The following is a 22,883-nucleotide window of genomic DNA, read 5'->3' as shown; positions in this document are numbered from 1 at the left end:
CAGGTCCGTGGGGAAATGAGATGTTTATCCACAGTGGCTGGAAACTGTCGTTAGAGGAGTAAATCAGTTAAAGAAAGGAAGCCAGATTAGTGCTAATCAAGCAGAATACAGTTTCACGTCAGAAAGGCACACAGGAAGCTCACAACGGTAGGAAGTCAAAGAGATCTAGAATAAGATGGCAAGGGAAGTGTAAAAGGTTGAGAGACACTGTTCATGACTGGAAAGAGACTTAAAATGTACAAAGTTGGGGAAGTGGGGTAGGGGAGCAGTGGTTAAATAAAAAGAAGGTAGAACCAACATAATAGAAATAACACAGGCAGAGAGCTGAATTTAAAAAAGAGTTCTAAAGTCCTTGTACTACTCAGAGGATGCTAGAAAAAGTTGAAAATTTAAGTTAAATACGTATATAAAAATGCAAGAGTAATTACTTAATTAAAGTTATTTCCAAAGCAGAAGTTTAAAAAAAAAAAAGGAAAACTTGATTGATACTTCAGAAGTCAGAAAAGAAGAGGGATGGAATCAAAGCATGGGATGTAGAAAATAAGAATAAGACAGAAATAAATCTACATATACATATAAGTACATTAATATAAACATATTAAACTCTCCCAACTCAAAAAGGATGCTTAACTTAGAAAAGATATTAAATTTAAAAGAGAATTAAAAATGATTCCACTTTAAAAATTATGAATCACTATATTATACACCTAAATTAAAAAATTACTCTTAAAATAATAATTCCACAAAAACCTATTTCAATTAGAAGGGTGCTACTGTTTCTCAGAATAGTAAACAGAAGGGCTTTTAATTTGCCAGTGGTTTGAAGAGTCTGATAGATTGCTACAAGAGTTCTAAAAATCCTGATGTAGCAGCAAATGGAATCAGAATTCCCCAGTGCTTTGAGACTTGTTCTTTGGAGAATCAATGAACTTCTCTGCAATAGAAAACAACCTTATATTCCACCCGCAGTTCTCAAAAGACGCTCTTGACAAGGCAGTGATTCAAGGCCCAGACTGGGATAAAGTGTGACTTTCAAGACACTGGACAAGACTTCTTTCAGGATCTTTGGCAGTGTCTTTGATGCTAATGTGAAAGCAATGATTCAGGGTGACCTTTGGAGCTTCTTCTTTGACCAAAGCAGCAAAACCAGATGTGTTAGCAGGTACTACATCAGTTTTGGTGGCAAGCCACCACTTTTCACTGTTCTCTTTCTCAATGGTCTTTCCAGTTTCCAAAGTGGGGTTTACAAAACAAGAATTCTTGATGGCATCAGCACGCTCTTACAGGACAAAAAGGAGAAACTAGCTTCGCTAAGTGTCATCAGAATTTCATTCTGTTACATGCTGAAAGAAAACAGCGTAACTGCCGATTCCTTTAAGAACTTGTTTGAGGGACTATGAGGAAAAAATGTCCGCAATTCTAGAAGAGGCCCTCATGGTTCTGCTCCTGGCCACGAGCCATCCAGAGAGTCCAGAGAGCTTCACAGAGGCCTCTCTAACCTTACCACTAATTTTGCTTACAAGATTTTGTAAGATAAGGCCTTTTTGTTGGGGCAAATCCGAATTTAGGTTGCTTCCACCCTTTTCAAATTAAGCCATCTTCCTGTAAAAATGATTCACACTGACCAATACGTTTTCTATCTGGGCAGACACAGGGGCCTCTTTAGCTTTGCAGGCTTCCGGCTTCCACTGGCAAGAACCTTGCCAGACACGAAGCCTGGCTCTGTATACCTGCACCTTCAATCTTTGCAGTAAGACCAAAGACACACAAGCTTTGTCCTACCTTCTTTTTCTTTTCTCTTCTTTTTTTTCTTTCCTTTTTTACTGTAGGGATTTTTGTGGGGTTTTTTTCCATTTAAACTAGACTCTGGAAATTGTAGATGACATGGTAAATTTTCATGGACTCTTATCAACGGGAAACTGTTCAACATAGGCTCCTATCTATACAGCAACAATGAAAACTGCACATGACCTAACTGGAGACACTTGTGACCCATGACATCCTATACTGGTTTAAAGTAAGGAAAGGGAAGAAAATACCTAAACAGTTTTGACTTTAAAGGGGGGAAAAAGCTTTAAAAAGGCAATTTTCAAAGTAATAGAAAAATATATATTTAAAAACCTTTAAAAAATGTACTGTTTTCAACCTTCGGTTCACAGACTCCCAAAGTCCTAAACTCCATTCATGGATACAGGTAAAGGATTCCTAATCTTTTATCTCTAAAGTCATAAAATATGGATCTGAAACAAAAAAATACTGGCAAGTACTGGACTTGACTATTGTGGCAGAATGTATTTTCCAAAGATGGCCACAACAATATCTCTGGTACCACATGCTCTTCTAGAACTTGCCACTCTCCTAGCAAGAGGTGACATCTAGTTAGGTGTGCATATGACTCACCTGTAACCAACAATGCAGTGAGTAAAAGTGACAACACATAGCTTTTGAGGCCACCATGGAATGCAGAAACAAGGCCACAAGCAGGCACTCTGGTCAACAGTCCTAGCCTCTTCAAGTTTTCCCAGCCCAAATGCCAGACATGAATAAGCCTTCAAATTATCAAATAATTATTCAAATTATTCCAGCCCGCCACAGTTGATCCTAACCTTCAAGTCTTCCCACTGAAACTCCAGCCATCATAGTGCTGAGAAAAACCATCCCCACTATGCTCCAAATGCTTAACAGAAAGGGTTTTTATGCCACTAAGCTTTGGAATAGGCATTAAGTAACAATACTAACTTGAATAGCTATCTTGGGCAGGGGGTGGGGTGGGGTGGGGGAGGTTAATGCCATTTCTAAAACTGCATGTTTTTCACCCTGAACAAAGTTAGTCTCCCTTTCTACCTACAAAAGATTGACAAAATTAAATGTGATAAAAATTATATATGGTGTTTCTCCTGGGTCTACCACCAAAATTTTAAATAAATCAAGCTTATACTAGCCACTCCTGATTTTCATAGCTGACATTAAAGTTCTTTTATATTTCAACTCTTGAATTCCACAGAAATTAAATGAACAAAGTCATGGCCACAGGCTCATATACTAGCTACATTGCTCATTTAAATTGTAATATTTTCCCCTGCTGAGTACTGGAAAAACATTATCTTCCTATTATTTAGAAAGAAACAAAGTTCAATTACCCCTAATACGTCTTTTATACATAGTCTACAATTTACGGTAATTATTGCAAAAGCTGAGACTGGAAAACAGAAACATTCTAAACAAACCAATTTTAAAAGGAAATAATTAAAAACTAGTCATTACATGTGCAACCAAGTACATGAAATCTTACTAAAGTGCAACCACTAACTCAAGGCAATAGAAACTGGTTCTGAAATAACTTCTCTATCACTATTATTCAGAAGATCCCTAGTATCTGGAAAAAAGAAAGAATAAATACATATCAATAAAACAAGGACATAACCTGGTAAGAGGTGAAAAAGTATGACCACTGCCCCACCGCTTCTCAGGGACACTAAGGGTGGATTGCCTACTGCCCCTTCCTCTCCAAATCCAAGTGTATGATTCCCATTCTACATGGAAACATTTTGGAGCAGAGGAGTGATACAACTATATTTATCTTTTAAGAAGATTAATTCAGTGGCTATGTTTAGGACAAGGTGGCAGAGAGGCAAGAACAAAACAAAATACTATTGCTAAAGCTTAGTTAGGCACGAGATAATAAGGACTTAGAAAAAGGCAGTAAAAGTAAAATTGGAAAAGCTAAAGGTGAAAAACTTTTTGAACAGAAAATTAACAAGATTTGGAAATCAAGTTGGGTAAATCTTAAACTATTACACAGAAGACCCCTTTCCAAACAGATCAGAGAAGATATATATAGCTAGATAAAATTAATTTTTGGTTTCTGTGCCTGAATGAAATCTTAAACTATAGTGCAACATCAGAAAGTATTAATATACAGACATTTAGCTGGAAAATGAAATATACAAAATCACCTAGAATTCTAAATTATACAGAGATGAGGACAATATCAACCATTAGAGTCTTTGAAAATGACACTGTGAATATAGAGATGAACAGAGCCAAGTAAGCAAATGCAAAAGGGTGTTGACAAAAGCAATCGAAAGAGTTAAATCTCTGACATCCATCCACTAAGTAAGCTCCATTAGGACAGATAAATAAAATTAGAAATTATTTAACTGAAATTTGGCAGGATTTAAGCTTTTTTATTTAAGCTGTTCAAGACTAATTATGAGGGGGAAAATGTTGATTTAATATAAATTCAAAAATGAACTCTTACATATGCAAGAAACTCACTGAGAAGTTCACTTTACATCAGTGTGTAAATTATTGTTACAGTCTGCTTAAAAATGCTTTAAAAAAATAAACAGTTATGTTCTATTGGCTTGATTTTATAAATATACTTGCAGAAAGCATTTCTCTTTTTCAACCCAACTTATAAAAGATGTTGTATTTGCCATAAGAAATCGGTAGGGTGCTGCTATGGGAACAATATTTTAATGTCATTTTTAAAACACCAGTAGCTTCAAAGAACAATGAGGTAGAGAAAAGAGAGGGGAAGGAAAGATAATCCTAGTATTTCACAGTACAACCATTATAATCATGCTGCAACAAAGCGGCATACACTATTTTTATTCTGTACTTCAGTGGGAAAGTATTAGGAGACACTCTAGGAGATAATAGGAGAGTATTAGCAAAAGCAAACTAATAGCAACTGTTTGAGGAAGAATAAACAGATATAATGAGGTCCTTCTCCCAAGAGTTAAAGAAAGGAAAGGATTCCCATGTGAGGTAAAAATACTAAAGGACCATCCCCAATCATAATCCTGGAAAACCCTCAGAATCAAAGTGTAAGTGTTCTTTCAACTCAAGCCTGGAGAAAATGGGGCAAGAGGAATCAACGAAGTAAGAATTGATAAGATGTAAGGCCTGAAAATGTTCCATACCTAAGTATAGATACCTAAGTTGTTTTTTCCCCTTAAATCTTAATTGGGTAATATGGGAAAATATGTTAAACTAGTGACTTAAGTTTATCTGTAGTAATAAATAACTATATTTTTGTTTACAGCAAATACACCGTATTTGAGTGGGAAAGGAAGAGCACTAAATACTTCCAAAATGAACCATGCCTGCAGAGAATTAGTCTTTAGACCCCAGTCAGACAGACTTAGGAGAAAAAAAGTCCACTGATTATGGTCCTTTTGCTATAAAGGATAATAAAGAATAAGAATATTTACCTCTATGTTCTGAAGAGTGACAATGGAATATATGGAATGGTTACCAACAATAATAATTTGCACTTGCATAGTTTCATAAAATCTACAAGGTACTCTCATAAGAGTTAAATTGGATACTTTTTTTTCCCTTAAAGTATCAAGCTAGAAAAGATAACCATTATTAAGTGGTACATGTAAATAGTACTAAAAACCATATTATAAGTCAATAATACAATATGGAGTTTAAATAATATGAACTGTTCCATAAGTAGGAAAGGCAAAACCATATAAGATAGAATTATGTTATTTAAGAAAATCTCTCACGAGGGACATCAAAATATTTAAAAAGTCCCCTTAGGTACAAAAGATTCTCAGTTGAGCTATGATGACTACTAAATTGTTCTGTAATAGTAACTGACCACTAAGACCCTTGCCATCCCCTTCTTTCCACTGACTACCTTTTTGTTCCCCAACTTAGTATTACAGTGCTTTCCTCTCCTTTCCCCACTACTCATTCTTCAAAGCCCATCTTGACTATTTTCTTTTCTTTGAGATAACTTTTCTTCACTTTGAGATAACTTTTCTTCACTTTCAAAACACATCACTAACTGAACTATTCTTTCAAAATGTACTCGTTCATATCATTGCAGTACTAATTATACTCGAAAATGTGTCTTAACTCCCAAACCAACATACAAGGTCTAAAAGAAAGAACTGTGTTATGCGTACAATCTATTTACAGTCACCTTCACCATCCAGATCATCAGTCTCCTCTCCCTTCTTCTCTTCTTAGACGTCTCCAGGCATCTCAAAGTCAATGTTTAAAAAAAAAAAAAATCCCTCCCTCCCCTCTCCAACCTAGCCCTCTTGGATTCCTCTCTCAAAAAGACCATCATCATCTACTAAATTAGCTGGTTGAGCCAGAGAAATCTAGAAATTCCTGCCCCCAGCTCTCCCTCACCGCCCATATCCAATTCATCAGTTAGTATCAGTTTGGCTTCAAAAATATCTCTCAGTTTTTTCCATGTCTTTCTGTCTCCTCTAGGCTGTATTTCTGCAATAACTTTCTAACTACCTTCCCTATATCTTCTTCCTCTATCTCTATTCTCGTCTAGTGGAGATGTTCTGACAAGTGGTAATTTTAAAAAAACAAATCTGATCATGCCCAAAATGTTTCACATAGACTACACAGCTCCAAGCTGTGATCCTGCTAAAGGATCTTTCTCTCTCTCTTGGGCCGCCTTCACCCTCACTCACCATTCCAGGCACACTGGCATCCGCTGTACCCTCAAATGTGCCATGCCCCCTCACGTGTGTACACAATGTTCCCTCTACTCTGCCTAGTCAGTGCTTATTCACCCTTCAGGTCCCTGCACAAGCATGATTTCCTTTGGGAAATCCTTCCTGATGCCCTAACTTCAGCTAATATTCTTATTCTGCCATATGCTATTCCTTCACTCTTATCATATTTTGCAAATACCTGTTTCTGTAAACATCTGCTTATTAACTATCATCCCCAACAGACTTACAGTGCCTAGCACATAGAATAGCCAATATATACTTACTAAATGAACAACAGTAATAGAATCAAATATTTTAATGGACTCTATATACCAGACACTATGTTAAATCTTTCCATTAAAATGTGTCTTTAGCACTTAATGCAATGCCTAGATTATAAAAGGTACTCAAATATTTCATGAAAAATCAACTTAATTGAATAATTATTCATATAACTATTATTTCCATAACTTATTCATTAAATAATACATGGTTATGGGAATCAGAATGGATCCAAAATTTTGGATAATGAAAACAAGTAGTTCACAACGTTTAATTTTATATTTCAAATAATAATTTGCCCAAAAAGAAAGTTTAAAATCTTCTAGGACTGGGAAAACTTATCAGCCTTTAATTGTTGTTAATACTGTCAAAATAACAAATTCAAATGAATTGTTGCATTTACTCAATAATTTATTAAGAACCTACTTTGTCCCAAGCACTACACTAGACAGTCCAAGGATTCAAGACTGAATATATTAGACACCATCTTTTACCTAAATTTTATGAAGGCAGAATGAATCTGTACTAAAAATACTTTAAAAATGCTAATATATGAACAACAGCAACAAAAAAACCCCTCACAACAATGGGAATCTCAATTCCATAAAGCCCACTGGATTGTTAATTTTTGTTTTAGAGAAAAACAAAAGCATTTCAAATTATTAATTAGTAAGTTAGTTGAGCAATTGTTTATGTAAAAAAAAAAAATCCCTATGCTTCTGGGGAAATTCTGAGTATGAACCTACATACCACACATAACTGAATAGATAGGAAGACAGTCCCAGATAAGAAGAATAACAGATAAAACAAGTACAGGCAGTCTTTGTGAAATCACAGCTACAGTCCTAGAAAAGACCTACTTTCAGCAAACGGTAGGAAAAAAGGCGGAAAATACATAAGACATAGGAAGAAACAAGGAAAGAAATAACAAACAGGATAAGCAATAGGAGAAAAAGAAAGTGAAGTGAAAAAATCAAATGATGGGATAAAAATATTACTAAGCATACTAATAAGCTTCACACTGTTTTGAATTCAAGGTGAGACTCTAGGGAACATCTAGAATCTCTTTTCAGAATCTCCTATTGAATTGTGAAGCCCACAAGTCCATCGATTCACATATACCACAGTATAGATTTAGCATAACAGAAAAAAACGGTAAGTCAACACTACCCAAAACCACACACTGAGTATCAACTCAATTACCTGTTCCACAATTAGGTATGCACCTAATAACCTGATCAGCATTTAGACATTATAATAAAAATGTCTGATTCTTACATATTTAAATGTTATTTTATTAAAATCACTTTCTTCTTAATTTTTTAATAAAGTAAGGGATTATAATGATTTTTTAAAATATGCAAGTAAATAGGCTGTATCATCTATGAATTTCAGTTCAGGATAGTAAAGGGGACCAGAGATTATTATAAAAGGAAGGACTGGGTCATGTGGGGCTGAGAAGCACTGCTACACCATAAGTATCTAGGAGTGAAGTTACTGGGTAACAAGGTATGTGTATATTAACCTTATTCGATAAACAATTTTTTCCTCAGTGTTGCAGTGTAATAATCTACAATTCCACGAACACCATATGCTAGTTCCAGTATTCTACATCATTGCAAATACTTGATACTGTTAACAATCTGGAGAGCAAAAAAGTATATCTCATTGTGGTTTTATTTTATTTCTCTGATCATTAATATAGCTGAGCAGCACCTTTTTTACTTATTGGCCATTAATGTTTCAATTATTTTTTAAGTTCCTGTTTAACTCTTTAGCCTATTTTTCTATCAGATTAAAACTTTAACTAACTTTAAAAATTCTCTCTGAGGAGAAATAAAGTGAACACAATGCCAGCAACATCCAAAGACCAAAACAACAAATAAAGTTAAGCTTATTAATCAGATTATTTTAACACAAGGTGACAAAATTATCAAAAAGGCAGGAAATCCAGAAGGAGGAAAAAAAGCTTCTTTTTAAAAATCAGAACTTACTTATAGAAAAAAAAGGTGACAAAACAGCTTGTATCCAAACTTCAGTTACTACTCTGCAAATAAGATTTTCAAATATCTTTTTCTTTTCTGATACTATTTTACTGTCAGGAATACCTAGCATTATATGACATCACTTATATGTGGAATCCAAAAAAAAAAGACAAATGAACTTATTTACAAAACAGAAACAGACTCACAGACATAGAAAACAAATTTATGATTACCAGGGGGAAACGGGGTGGGAAGGAATAAATTGAGAGTCAAGATTTGCATATACTACTATATATAAAATAGACACACAACAAGTTTATACTGCATAGCACAGGGAACTATATTCAGTATCTTATAGTAACCTATAATGAAAAAGAATATATGCTTGTATATGTATGACTGAAACATTATGCTGTACACCAGAAATTGACACATTATAAACTGACTATATTTTAATTAAAAAAAAAAAGAATACCTAGTGTTATCTTGGACAAACTGTAATCCTTTGGCAGTCATTCTGTTTTAAACACTAATTTCCTTCAACTATTTGAATACTGTTATTATCTAACAACATCACTGAAATCTACAAACTGTATAATTTCCAATTAATTAGAACATTCTTCTAAGAAAAATAGCCCTCGTTTGAAATTACTGAGCTGCCGAGTACACTAAGAAGCTTGTTAACCAACATCTATGTTTTATCGGTTTATCTCATTCTCATTATATAACTACTGATTATAATAAAATATAATTATGTGTTTTTGAACTATAATCTTAATCCTTTCAAAATGCAGTCTATTAGCTCCAGTTTGTTTCTGTTAAAGTTGTACTTCATCTTCACTGTCTACTGTTCTGATTGGTTTTTTTTTTAACATTTTTAAATCGAGTTTGTTCTGATTGGTTTTTGTTTGTTATTTAAGCCAAAGATCTATATTAAAACTGAACAGTTTATGTCACCAGGAAAAGTCAAATAAGGCCAAAGTAAGAGAATAGTAATATATATGAGGCTATGTCACTATGATAATCCACTGGTACTTGAAGTAACTGAACTCCTTTGCCCAGCTGTGCTAAATCCTCTGCTATGATGTGTTACTGTACCAAAATCCTAACTGAGGGCTTTCCCTGTTTGCGATCCCTATCACTTTAGATTACTGTGTCCGCTAGCTCTCTCCACTAACTCAAGACAGCTACTGATTGGCCAAGTGACTCCATTCCTCATTTTCCAGGTTACTACCTGAAACCCTACCAGCTGCCTTCCAGGTCCCCCAGCCTACTTTAATTCCCTCATTATCTGCTCCCTCTTCTTTTTCTCCCAGGTAAAGACCTAGCTCCCAATCCTCACTGCTTGGATAATACAATTTCTATTCCCAACTCTGGTTGCCATAAAACCACCTAACCTCTGACACTTTGGCTCATCTCCCCCAGGCTCTAGTCTCTAATGCCTTGAACCGCTGGCCAATGACCTGGTCCTGAAGAGCCAGTTCCCATTTAGAAAACTATAACAAGGCAAGATGGCACATAGGATTTTAACCCTGAATGTGTTTCTCCACAGAAACGTTACCAGTAGTCCTCAAGTACCGGAGTACCATAACTCAGCTACCCACAGGCCAAACAGGTTTTGGCTGAGTATCTGTGGACTGATCTGTTTCAGGTGGGTGCACACCTGCATCTGCTGCTATAGTATATTTTATACACAATTTAGCATTCAAAGACCATAACAAAGCAGCTGAATTTTTAAAAGATATTTACTGGCCTCCTATTTATTATTATTGATCTAAGCTAAGGCCACCCACAATCTGCTTTTCCATCACAATAATAAATTCAACTTAAAAGAAAGGAAGAAAGCTAACTTTCAGTGGGAACTGATTATGAGCCAAAAGGCTTACATACTTTAATATACCCTTACTACAATTCTGTGAGATCAGGTACTATTAATCCAATTTTAGACACAAAGAAACTAAAGTTCACAGAAATCAGATACATTGATAGCTAGTTTATATGATTAATAAATTTTATTAGGCCAAAAAAGAAAAAAAGGTATTTCACAGACTGAAAAAGATGGTTTAATTCTAAATCCAGATAAATCAGAGTAAGTAGTCTGAAAGATGAACTAGAAATAAAAGTGGAAATTAGCCATATTTTAACCCAAGAGCTTAGATGCAGTATATACTACTAACACATATACAAAGGTCGGACTCTCTGCTCCTACAGGCAACCCCTCCCTCCTAAGAACTTATATGATTTTTTTTTTAATTTGGGGGGAGATAATTATGCTTATTTATTCATTTATTTTAGTGGAGGTACTGGGGATTGAACCCAGGACCTTGTGCATGCTAAGCATGTGCTCTACCACTGAGATATGCCCTCCTCCCTAGAACATCTATGATTCTTGAACATGTTTGGAAAGAAGTGCTTTGTCAAAATATTTCATGAGATTTAGTCAGGGTTATAGGTGAATCTGAGAATGACCTGGAACACAAGCAAATTAAAAGGCTCAGGGATTTTGAGAATCTGGGCAGTCTGTGGATTACTGCATGGCCTGCTTCCCAGACGATGCCAGCCCTCAAAGCAAACTAGATATTACCTGATTCCCTCTGAAAACAGCTTCATTTCTATATCTACCTAGAAAATGGGTCCTGGTACTATCAGCAACTTGCCCAAGATATAGAGGACTAATGAAAAAGTCCAGATACAACCCCAAGTCTATCTGAATCCAAAGTACGTACTCTCTCCCAATTTACAATTTGAAATCTAAGGCATACTTTTTAAAATAAATACTTTGTGTTCCCATTTCAACTTCTTATTTTGAGTCTAGAATTACCAAGTTAACATTAAATTCTATAATTTAGTATTTCCTATAATAATACACTTTAAAAATTAAATGCATAGATGCTTAAAAATAATTTACTTTGACCACAGTGAAAACAATTTCAACTAAAAATTATACTTATTTTTACTAGAGTTTAAATAGAAAAAACTTATTATCAATAATATTGATAAAAACAACCATTTACTATGCATTTATTTTCAGGCTCTGAGCAAAGCCCTTTGCATACTATTATCAGATTTATTTTCAGTTCTTTACTCTGTTATATCACCAGCATAATTTTTGCTTTAATAATATTCAAGAGAAAAATAAACAACACTAAAAATAGGGAATTAATAGTCAACTAAATCTAATCTAATTAGAGCAGGAATATGAAATTGATCATTTTTATATTTTTAGGAGGACTGAATTAACTTCACTGATTTACTTACTAGGGAGGGATATACTGATACAGCAGAAAGCCAACTCTCCAATGATAACCCAACAACTCTTTGCAGAGAGAAAAGTTGCAGCAAGCACCAGTGACTAAAAGTACTAATTCCAGCCAACTAGTCTATTCCCATAGAGCTGGAGAAGAGAGAGAGGTGAGGGAGTTATCAGGTACATCTATGGCTAGTGCTATCTTCCCTTACGGTAACACACATACAAATACACACACACAATGAAGTGGTGGCCAAACCTGGTATTGTCTCTTCACACACACACACACAAATAATAATAATGTTTAAGAGACTGATAACCTAACATACATAGTAAGGTAGACAGATACACCACAGGACCCAAGAATTTCTTGGCTGGCTGACTCCTTTTCCCCACCTCCTTGTTCCTTTTCAGCTTTTAAAAGGATTTATTTTCCATCCTATGATCACTCCTCCCTATGTGCTGACCCTGTATCCATTTCCCACATTTATCCTAAAATAATTCAAAACCCCATCCCTTCCTTATACAAGATTTCATTTTTCATAATGAGTCAGCAAGAATATAGTTAAATGCCAAGGAAACTAAATATATTATATTCATGAGACAAGTAGTAACAATCACTACCCAATGCAAGGAAAAAAACACAAAGAGAAAAAAAATCTATGCTGAGTCTTCAATCCCAAAAGTAAGCTTCTGCTTGTTTTTAAGGCGAACACAAGGATCACACCAAAGAACAGATTTTGCTCAAAGGCAATTTCACACATGTTTAATTTAGTGCAAGTCTCCCAAATCATGCCAAAGTTTTTATGAAAATAATTATTACAGATCATGTTAAAAGTCTACTGAAAGAAGAAAACTTTCTCTACCTTTAGTAGTTCTCACAGAAATCTTAGTACTATATTCTGATTTTTGTCCCTGTGAGAGAAAGGGTAAATTACCTGAATCACAGATCTACTTCCACAAAGATACACTTTTATAAAGTTGGACACATATTTAAGTAAAAAATTGCAATCAGTGCAATATAAAAGTAATTGAGATATAATTATATGATCTTAAGGAGAATAAACAGATATTTCTGAACTTTCAATTCAGGAAATTTAACAAAATAGTTTTATGGTTGATAAAAATAAATAAATTAGTAAGAATTAAAGTCTTGCTCATAGACATTTTAAAGTTCTCAAGGAACCCACAGCAAACATACATTTCATCATTTCCGTTTCATAAATTTTAAAAAACAAAGGTTTATTTCTTGAAGACAAGGGAAAGTTCCAAGCATTCCACTGAAGTTTACACAGCAGCCTGCTGTACCACCATGGGGGCAAAAGAAGAAAAAATAGTAGCAAATAGTCTTTTACCTGCCACTCCATCCTGTCTGCTCTGTGCTATGCAGAAAAACTGCAAGTGACAGTCCATTACAGATGATCCCACCTGTCACCATGGGAGCATCAGTGCTGGGATGCTGGTGGATGCGTACACTGGGCAAAACTGAGAGAGGTGACTGAGGAAGTGGCTTCTCAGCAAGGCAAGCCAGCACTGAGGAAGACAGCAGTCTCCTCCCTCCTCAACCCATGCCCTCTGCCCTCCTTTCCTTGACTAATTTTCCTTTCAGTCTGTCTTCACTTTTTTGGGGACCATCTCAATTTTCTGAAGAGTACTCAGGAGTTATATCTCACAGTCTTTCTTATATCCCACAGAACCTAGCAGGATGATTATTTTGATAGGTAAAAATTTACCTTTGTGTTACCCCAGATGAAATTACACTTTATAAAAAATTAATGGATCCCCCCAACTCTTGTGGGAAAAATCCTCTATTTCTACAAAGAAAAAGGTCTAGAAGACTATACACAAACATCAGTAGTGATTGTTTCTAAGTGTTAGTGTTAACAGATTCTCTAAAAATCCTTTTTCCACATTATCTGAGAATTTTATAATAAACATATTTGAATTATATAATCAGGAGACAAATTAATGGGATCTGAATGAATGGTGTTGACCACATTTCCAACCTGGCAATCTTATGATAACCCAGGACACAAAGGTAAAGAACTTTACATTAGAACTCCCCCATAATCTCAGGCTAAAAATGCTAATATTCACATGTTCCTAATACGTTCATCACCCAGAATTACTCCCCGTTATGGCATGTTGTAAACTGTAAAGTACTGTACAAAGGTATGAGGTACAATTTACCTTCGATCAACAAGATTCAAATGAAATTAAAATGTGAAATGACTTTCTTTGTTAGAGAGACTTGAGGTGGTAATGCATTTTAGTTCTTAAACTTCCTCCCATTCTGTACACATTCTTCCAAGTTAATTCCATGGTTAAAATTCTCTGATTTCTCTTCTCAGCATCCAATGCTCCCAGAAGTCCTGCAGTCATAGTCCCCCCATTTTAGAGTAATGACTGAAATGTTCCCTAACTTTCTCCACATCAAAGGCCTCCTACTGATGTGCACCTGTACAAACTAGAAAATGCCAGGAGGTAGAAAATATTATGGGATATAGAAGGGAAAAGGCAAAGAACAAGCTCTAACTGCTTTTTAATATATGGCTTTGTCTACACAGCCGCCAAGCTATCAGTCCCTCCTAACCTCTTTCTCAACCACCTTACGTTCTCTGTCCTTCTACCACGTCAACCAGAAAAACTCCAATTCTCCCGTCTTACACTGGGCTGCTAATGAAGAAAACAGTACAACCATGCAGACTGGTGCCATGACTGGTCTCCCACTTTAGGTGGACTACAACACTTCCATAACTTTATCTTTGATCAGCAAATTTTCACATAGCCTTCATCAATAACTTAAAACACTCACCACTTAACATTCACACACACAAAAACAGGCACACAAGAATGTAACTATCTCATCACCTCCCTAGCAAAATGACATGTGTTGACATCATCCTTTCTTCTGTCACTGCAGTTTCAGAGGATGAACTATCTGCTCCATTTCCTATTCAAGGCCAATCCCTCCCACTGTGCTTATGATCCCTTGATTCTTACAAATTCCTCTCTTACACTCCATTGATCCACTAATAACCCCATATACCTTTATTGATCTTCCCCTAAATTTCTTGAGGTATAAGTGATTACCACTTATGAGTTTTAATATAGATAAAAATCCATAAAACCATCACGATAATCACAATGAGATAGACTTATATCACCTCCAAGAGACTCCTCATGTTCCTTTGTAATACATCCCTGTTTCCATAACCATCCTCACACAGTCACTGATCTACTGTCTGCCACTATAGATTAGTTTTTTTTTCTAGAAAAGAATGTTCTATAAATGGAATTGAGTACTAAAGATTGTAAACATGCCCATATGCAAAGCCTTGGCTATGTTCAGGAAATATCTGAAAAGGCTCTAATCTTCATTCCTCTTAATGCCATATTAACAGGACTTGAAGGCTAAAGCAGAGTTTCAAATTAAACAACAAGTGAGATACCACTACACACCAATTAGAATGGCTAAATCCAGAATAGTGACAATAAAAAATGCTGACGAGGATATGGAACAACAAGTACTCTCATCCATTGGTGGTGAGAATGCAAAATAGTACAGCCACTTTGGAAGACAGTTTGGCAGTTTCTCACAAAACTAACATACTCTTACCATATAATCCAGCAACTGTGCTCCTTGATATTTACCCAAAGGAACTGAAAAGTTATGTCCACACAAAAGCCTACATACAATGTTTACAGCAGCTCTACTCATAATTGCCAAAACTTGGAAGCAACCAAGATGTACTTTAGGAAAAACATATAAACAAACTGTAGTACATCCAGACAACAGAATACTATTCAGGGCTAAAAAGAAATGCACTATCAAGCCATGAAAGATATGGGGGAATCTTAAATGAATTACTTAAATTACTAAGTGACAGAAGCCAATCTGAAAATGCTACATACTGTACGATTCCAACTATATGACTGGGAAAGGCAACACTATGTAAATAGTAAAGAGATCTGTGATTATCAGGGAGTGGGGCAGAGGGAGTTAAGATGAATAGATGGGGCACAGAGGATTTTTAGGGGAGTGGAACTACTCTGTATACCATAATGGTGGATCCATGTCATTATACATTTGTCCAAACCCATAAAATATACAACACAAAGAGTGACCCCTAATGTAAACTATGGACTTTGGGTGTCAACATCAATTGTAACAAATGTACCACTTTGGTGGAGGATGCTGATAATGGGTTAGGCTACGCATGTGCTGGGGTAGGGAATGTATGGGAAATCTCTAGAACTTTCACTCAATTTTGCTGTAAACTTTAAACTGCTCTAAAAAATAAAGTCTGTTCCAAAAAACCACATAGTAATTTTGGAGTTTAAAAGTACAATAACTAAAAATGAGAATTTCACTAGAGGGGGGCTTAGCAGCATATCTGAGCTGGCAGAAGAAAGAACCAGCAAACTTGAAGACAGGCAATTGAAAGTATCCTGCCTGAGCAATAAATAGAAAAAGAAAATTAGGAAAAATTAACAGAACCTGGGTGTCCTGTGAAATACCACCAAGCCTATAAACATACACTTAACAGGAGTCTCAGGAGGACAGGGAAGAAAGGAGCAGAAGGAATATATGATGAAATAATGGCTGAAAACTTCCCAAATTTGATGAAAAATGTTAAATGTACATCCAACAAATTCAATGAACTCTAAGTAGGAGCCACACCTACACACATCATAGTCAAACTTTCAAAAGACAAAGACAAATAAAGAATCTTGAAAGTAGCAAGAAAAGTAACTCCTCATGTTCAAGAGAATCTCATAGATTAACAGCTGACTTCTCATCAGAAACCATGGAGGCTAGAAGGCAATGAGATAACATAGTCAAGATGACAAAATAAAAAGACTGTTGTCCAAGAATTCTATACCCAGCAAAACTATCTCACAAAAAACAAAGGAGAAACCGATGATAAACGTAAAAAAGAAGAAATTAAGACATTCTCAATAGACACTGAGAAAATTCATTCCTAGAAGATCTGCTCTATTAAAAAAATACAAAAGTGAGACTTTCAGTTAAAATGAAAGGATGATAGAATAACCCATATCTATACAAAAAATAAAGAGCACTGATAAAGATAAAAGCATGGGTAAATAGAAAAGATAGCATATATGTATTTTTGTTTTTAAACTCTTTTTTCTCCTATGTGATTTAAAAGATAACTGCATAAAGCAATAATTAAAAAACCGTGTTTGTAGCCTTATAATGTCCAAAGATGTATGCATTTAGCCAATATGCAATAATACACACGCTAAACTTCTGTCAAAACCCCTACCATGTTAGAGATAAGTCATTCGTGTAATGTTGAAAAACTATTCAATCTAGAAACTGCAAACTTTCTAAAGTTCTATTAGGCAAACCCTCAATAAAAATATGAAGACTGAATGACTTTAATAAGAGTTAAGCTTTTCCAGCTTCTACATAGCAAAAGAAACAATCAACAAAATGAAAAGGCAACCTACAGAATAGGAGAAGATATTTGCAAACCATTTATCTGATAAATAATTAATATCCAAATATATCAGGAACACATGCAACTTGATAGCAAAAATCATCATCATCATCCAATTTAAAAATGGGCAGAGGGACCGAATAGGTATTTTTCCAAAGAAGACATACACATGGGCAGCAGGCATATGAAAAGGTGTTCAACATCACTAATCATCAAGAGAATGCAAATCAAAATCACAACATGCAACCTCACACCTGTGAAAATGGCTATCATCATAAAGAGAGGAGATAACAAATGCTGGTGGGGATGCTGAGAAAAGTGAACCTATGGATTCCCCAGAAGATAGAGGTCTGTATTTCAAAAAGAACATCTAGAATTGGGTTTTCACTTCCTATTAGTCAATACCTTAAATTTCAGCCATTAAACCCAGTTAACTCATGGAAGCTGAATTAATGCTATACTAAATTATAGTTCTCTAAAAGAGCAAAACTGTACACCAATGATATTCATGGTGGTTGAAATAATAATGTTTGAGAATTTTAAGGAGTTAAAAATCACTTATCAAAAGTTAAAAGGGTATTACAAACACCAATTTATAATTAATGGAGAACTGCCAAATTGAAATTTTTAAACAATAAATTTATATTCTTAAAAAAACTTAGGATCATATAGAACTTTTTTGTTCTGTTTATTTACAAATTTATTCAACAAACATTTCTGGGGCACCCGCTATGTGCCAGGCACCACACTAGGAACTAGGGCTAAAAAGACAAGGTCCCTGGCCCTCAAAGGCTGCATAGTCTAGTGAGAAGCTCCCATTCTGAGGTCAAAGAATTTATGACTACAATGGAACTTTAGTTCCCTTATTTCACAAGTAAGGAAACTGAGACTCATGGCTAATTTAGCCACTAAGGCAAACAGACACTCAGGCCTACAGAAATTCTGCCTCATGTGTTCTTTGCACCACTCTTTTTCTTACGATTGAGAGTGATGATGGAGTGCTTCCATGTGAGTGAAGCAGAAATATGGAATTGTGGGCAATATATGTAATAGTTACCAAATTAGAGACAAAAATACCTAGTGGTAATGGACAAAATAATATTTAACAATTTAGAGACAGAAATCCATAATGGAGATCTGAAATTGTAATAAAGCCCCAATAAGAAACTAAAACACTAAAATAAAAAACTGAGGAACTAAAATTCGGTAATATAATATTATGGCCTCTAAGCCATAATTATGACTTTTGTCTCTGTTTACTGATCTGTAAAATGAGGATATTAAAAGTATTTATTTCATATGATTGCTGTAAAAATTAAATTAATTAATACTTAAAAGCACTTAGTAAGCCTGGTACCCAGTAAATACTCAGTAAATGTTAAGTATTCTTATGGACAATCATTTCTTAAATGTACAAGTATGTCATATAAAGACAAAAGAAGGAATGATTTTTCTTTAAGGAATTATCCTATAATTATGATGGTCTTATTTTTCTAGCAACTAGTAAAATGTAACACTAAAACATGTACTTCAGAAAAAATATTTAATACACATAGTAGCTAACAATATCACCCCCTTCTCCATAAGGACATATCAGTCCTAAAATTACAGGAATGATAGACATTCATTAAATTACTGATTGAAATTATTATACTCAGTCATAATTTAAATTAGTTTATCACTTAACTCAGTATTCCTAAGATTATAAATCCTAATTATCATTAGAAGAATGTTCATAAATGACTTTCAAGTAGTTAAAAAGTTTATGCCGCTCTTCTCACCTTATATAAAATACCCTTAAACTAATCAACATCTTCAAATAACCATGCTTTGTATATACCAATGAGATGTTTATATTAATATCAATCATCATTCAATATCAATAACAAAATAAATAACATATTTATATCCACTTACTGCAATCTCTCTGCAGGCCGACATGGATATTCCTGTGCCTTCAATTTGCTTCAATGCATATTCCTTTTCATCTTTTCTGCATATGAAGAAAAAAAATTATTTTTTCTACACATTTTCAGATTCAAAATTATAACTACAAAAACAATGAAAATGCATTAGTCTCTCAGTGATATGTAAGCATTCTCACTATGCATGCATTGCTTACTATTCCTGATATTTCAATTACAGAAATGTGAAATACCAAAAGAAATCCATGTCACAATGAAAACACTAGACACAGCCAAAACATAAAATTCAAAATTGAAACAGAACAAGATACTAAACACAGCACTAATTTTGAAAAGTAAACAAGCATAAATATAAACTCAAGCATATTGCAAGATAATTCTACTGTCTTAATTATCTGGAGTCTATGAAAGCATTCTGTTATAAGCATTAACTTAAAAATAAATGACAGATGTAAACTTCTATATTTGTTTAAAGTAATCTCATAGTACAAGAACCACTTAATACGATAGGGGAGTTATAGAGGAATATTGACCACTAAGCCACCCTAGTTCTCACCTAGGATAGAGGACATTCAAAAGTCCCAAGACCTCAGTCAAAAGCCTTGGAAAGACTTCAAAACTCTAGCCACCAACACCTCATTCTCAAGAACTCTAGGAAAACCCAGTGAATTTTCCAATTAATAGAGGTAGACTTAGGAATTCTGGGAAACCCCAATAGTTCCCAGGGTGCATAAACCAAGAGAAGACAGCAGCTCAATAATGGTGACACAGCCCATAAAAATAGTAATAGTATCAGAAGAGTGGTGAGTGCAACAAAGTATCCTCAGGGTACTGACCCCAGAACCAGCCACACCAAGGCCCCAGCTGAATGTCACAAGTGTGGTTCACATCACTGGTTATTCTGACAAGAGGAGCCTAATCCATATCCTCTGGTGAGTTTTGCCTTTTGATTATATTATAGCCTCAACAAGGTAACACCGTGTCATGGTGGCTTTGACAAGTGGGAGTACCTGAGTAGCACCACAACTGTCCTATTAACTTATTCCTCTCTTTCCCCATTCTGTGCTTGCTAGCAGATAACACAGTTTTAGAGGTTACTCATAACATGTATTTTAAAACATCATTTTATGTACATTTTGAAGATTTTCACAATAATCTATGTTTTGGGCAAATAATTGAGTTATGGTTACTTTTTCCCACAGTCTGAAAATTATAACCATCTTTTTCTTCCAATATATGGCATTTAGGAAATAATTAAGTAGTATTTTGATAAACAGAAAACATACCAGAATTGTCAACATGATAGACTGTTATGTAATTTTTAAAATGACAGTTATGAAAGTCATTAGAAACCTAGAAAATGTTTACCGTATATTGGTGAGAAAATACATAAATTATACCATGTAAAAATAATACATACACTTAGACATAATGTTGAAAGTGATAAAAGTGAAAAACAGCTGTGTTAAGAAGTAGAAAGTTATGTTAACTAACTTTAGTGCTAATATTATATTGTCTTTTAAATTACAATTAGAGGTAAAAAGAAAAAAACCAAAATAATTTGATATGCTGAAAACTGTCACCTATTAAAATAACCTTTAGTGTTTTCAAAAAAAGAGGACACTAATGAACTTATTTACAAAACAGAAACAGACTCACAGACATAGAAAACAAACTTACGGTTACTAGGGGAAAAGGGGTGGGAAGAGATAAATTGGAAGTTTGAGATTTGCAAATATTAACTAATGTATATAAAATAGATAAAAACCAAATTTCTTCTGTATAGCACACAGAACTATATTCAATACCTTGTAGTAACCTATCATGAAAAAGAATATGAAAATGAATATATAACTGATACATTATAGCTGACTATACTTCAATTTTTAAAAATTAAATAAATAGTAAGTCATATCTTTGGCATATTTTAAAGAGAAAAGTCAAAAATATGGAAAGCTTTAAGTGATCCTTTTTCCCTTTTTCTCCATCCTATTTCCTCCAAACATAAAACTAGACTTTTCTCAGACCACCCAGAGCCACTAAGAAGTACAAGTACAAATATTCCCCCCTACCTTAAATGTATGTGTGGGTACATGTGTGAGAGAATTTGTGCCTAAGATGTTTAACACAATGCTTACAACATAAATTTCATGCAATTAATAATTAACTACCAGGTACCTATTACTAAATACTTAATTGAATAAATTCTTAAAATTATATGAGCTTTCTGACAAAAGTATCATATGAAATTGTAATTTTCTTTTAAAAAGAAATATTTCAATCCCCAGATCCTAAATGAAGTGCTCCAGAAGCTCATGTAATTGCATAGTTTTATTTTTAATACTGTAAAGAATATTACACAATCTGGATAGGTTATTGTTGCTATGGAAACTATAAGATTTTTGCAGTAAGTCAAAAAGTACAAAATTAACACATCACATTAATGACTTTGAATTTCACATGCAGGCTGTCAAAGGAATTTGAAAGCTTAAGCAGAATAGACTGAAGCATAGGCCTCTTATTCTGAATTATATGGATAAGATCTAGGAACAAGCCCAGTAATCATTTCACTTAATAAGTTCAAATATAACTTCCATTTGCTAAATTAATAAAATACTCAAAGATCTGCAAACTTAAGACTTATCTGCAGCTTTTGCATTGAGAATGAAAGTGCGTATATCATTACCATTTCTCTTGTATATTAACTGTCAGATGATAAGTGACAAAGTGGCACCTCTGAGGTTCACCATATGAAGAGGTGGCAGAATCCCTGAGGGCATACGGACTCACTTTCACCCCTGTACTCTGTCAATGCCAATCTTTGGTCAGATGCCAATACCTTAGTTGTGAAAACTAAAGTTCGTCCTTTCCCACAATACCCACAAATATTTCAGTGACTAGCACATGGGGCAAAGAAGCTTCATTGCTCTCAATCCCCGTGAATGCCCCTCTCCTGGAGTTCCTCCAAGTAGTAGTGACAGTTCATACCCCACAGCTTATATGTGTCACGCACACGTAATATTAAGAATCATAAAGGTATCATTTGTTCTTTCACATGACAAGGCTGAAAAGCAGGTGAACCTGGCCTCCATCGCATTGATAGCCTGGCTTTTAGAGGCAGCTCAGTTCTTTCTTAAAACTATTTTTTTCTAAGTTACTTTTAATTCTAAATAAAAGTAGTTTATAATTTACTGTAATAAAGACAGATAAAGCAATTCCAAAGCCTTCAGGGAAACTGCTTTCTAAATTTTAGCATATATTAGATCCTACAGTTAGAGCAACTGCACATTGAAAACAATCAAAGTTTTCTAAATAAATGCAGGTGAATTAAAAATAAATTTATAGTATAAACATGCATTTTTTAATACAGAATGTTCTAAATTTAAAGGCATGTCTCCTACACATCTGTAATAAGTATCAAAAACATGCCAGCTTCCCTCTCAGCATTCATTTTAAAAAAACAATTGTTCAGTGGGAACATTATGTAACAACAAAAT

The 22,883-nt window shown here is 34.5% G+C and overlaps 1 protein-coding gene across 2 annotated transcripts in view; it reads right to left on the bottom strand.

Moving 5' to 3' along the window:
* CDK19 (cyclin dependent kinase 19) overlaps window positions 1-22,883 on the bottom strand; it is a 136,146-nt gene that overhangs the window by 67,136 nt on the left and 46,127 nt on the right. For both annotated transcript variants that reach the window (XM_074368481.1, XM_074368482.1), the window contains one exon: window positions 19,379-19,454. In XM_074368481.1, the coding sequence (XP_074224582.1) occupies window positions 19,379-19,454 (76 nt within the window). The remainder of the gene's footprint in view (window positions 1-19,378; window positions 19,455-22,883) is intronic.

Source organism: Camelus bactrianus, chromosome 8, assembly GCF_048773025.1.
Source record: "Camelus bactrianus isolate YW-2024 breed Bactrian camel chromosome 8, ASM4877302v1, whole genome shotgun sequence".
NCBI classification, from domain to species: domain Eukaryota; kingdom Metazoa; phylum Chordata; class Mammalia; order Artiodactyla; family Camelidae; genus Camelus; species Camelus bactrianus.
Note: the sequence above shows the minus strand (reverse complement) of the source record. Positions and strands in the feature narration are given on the sequence as shown.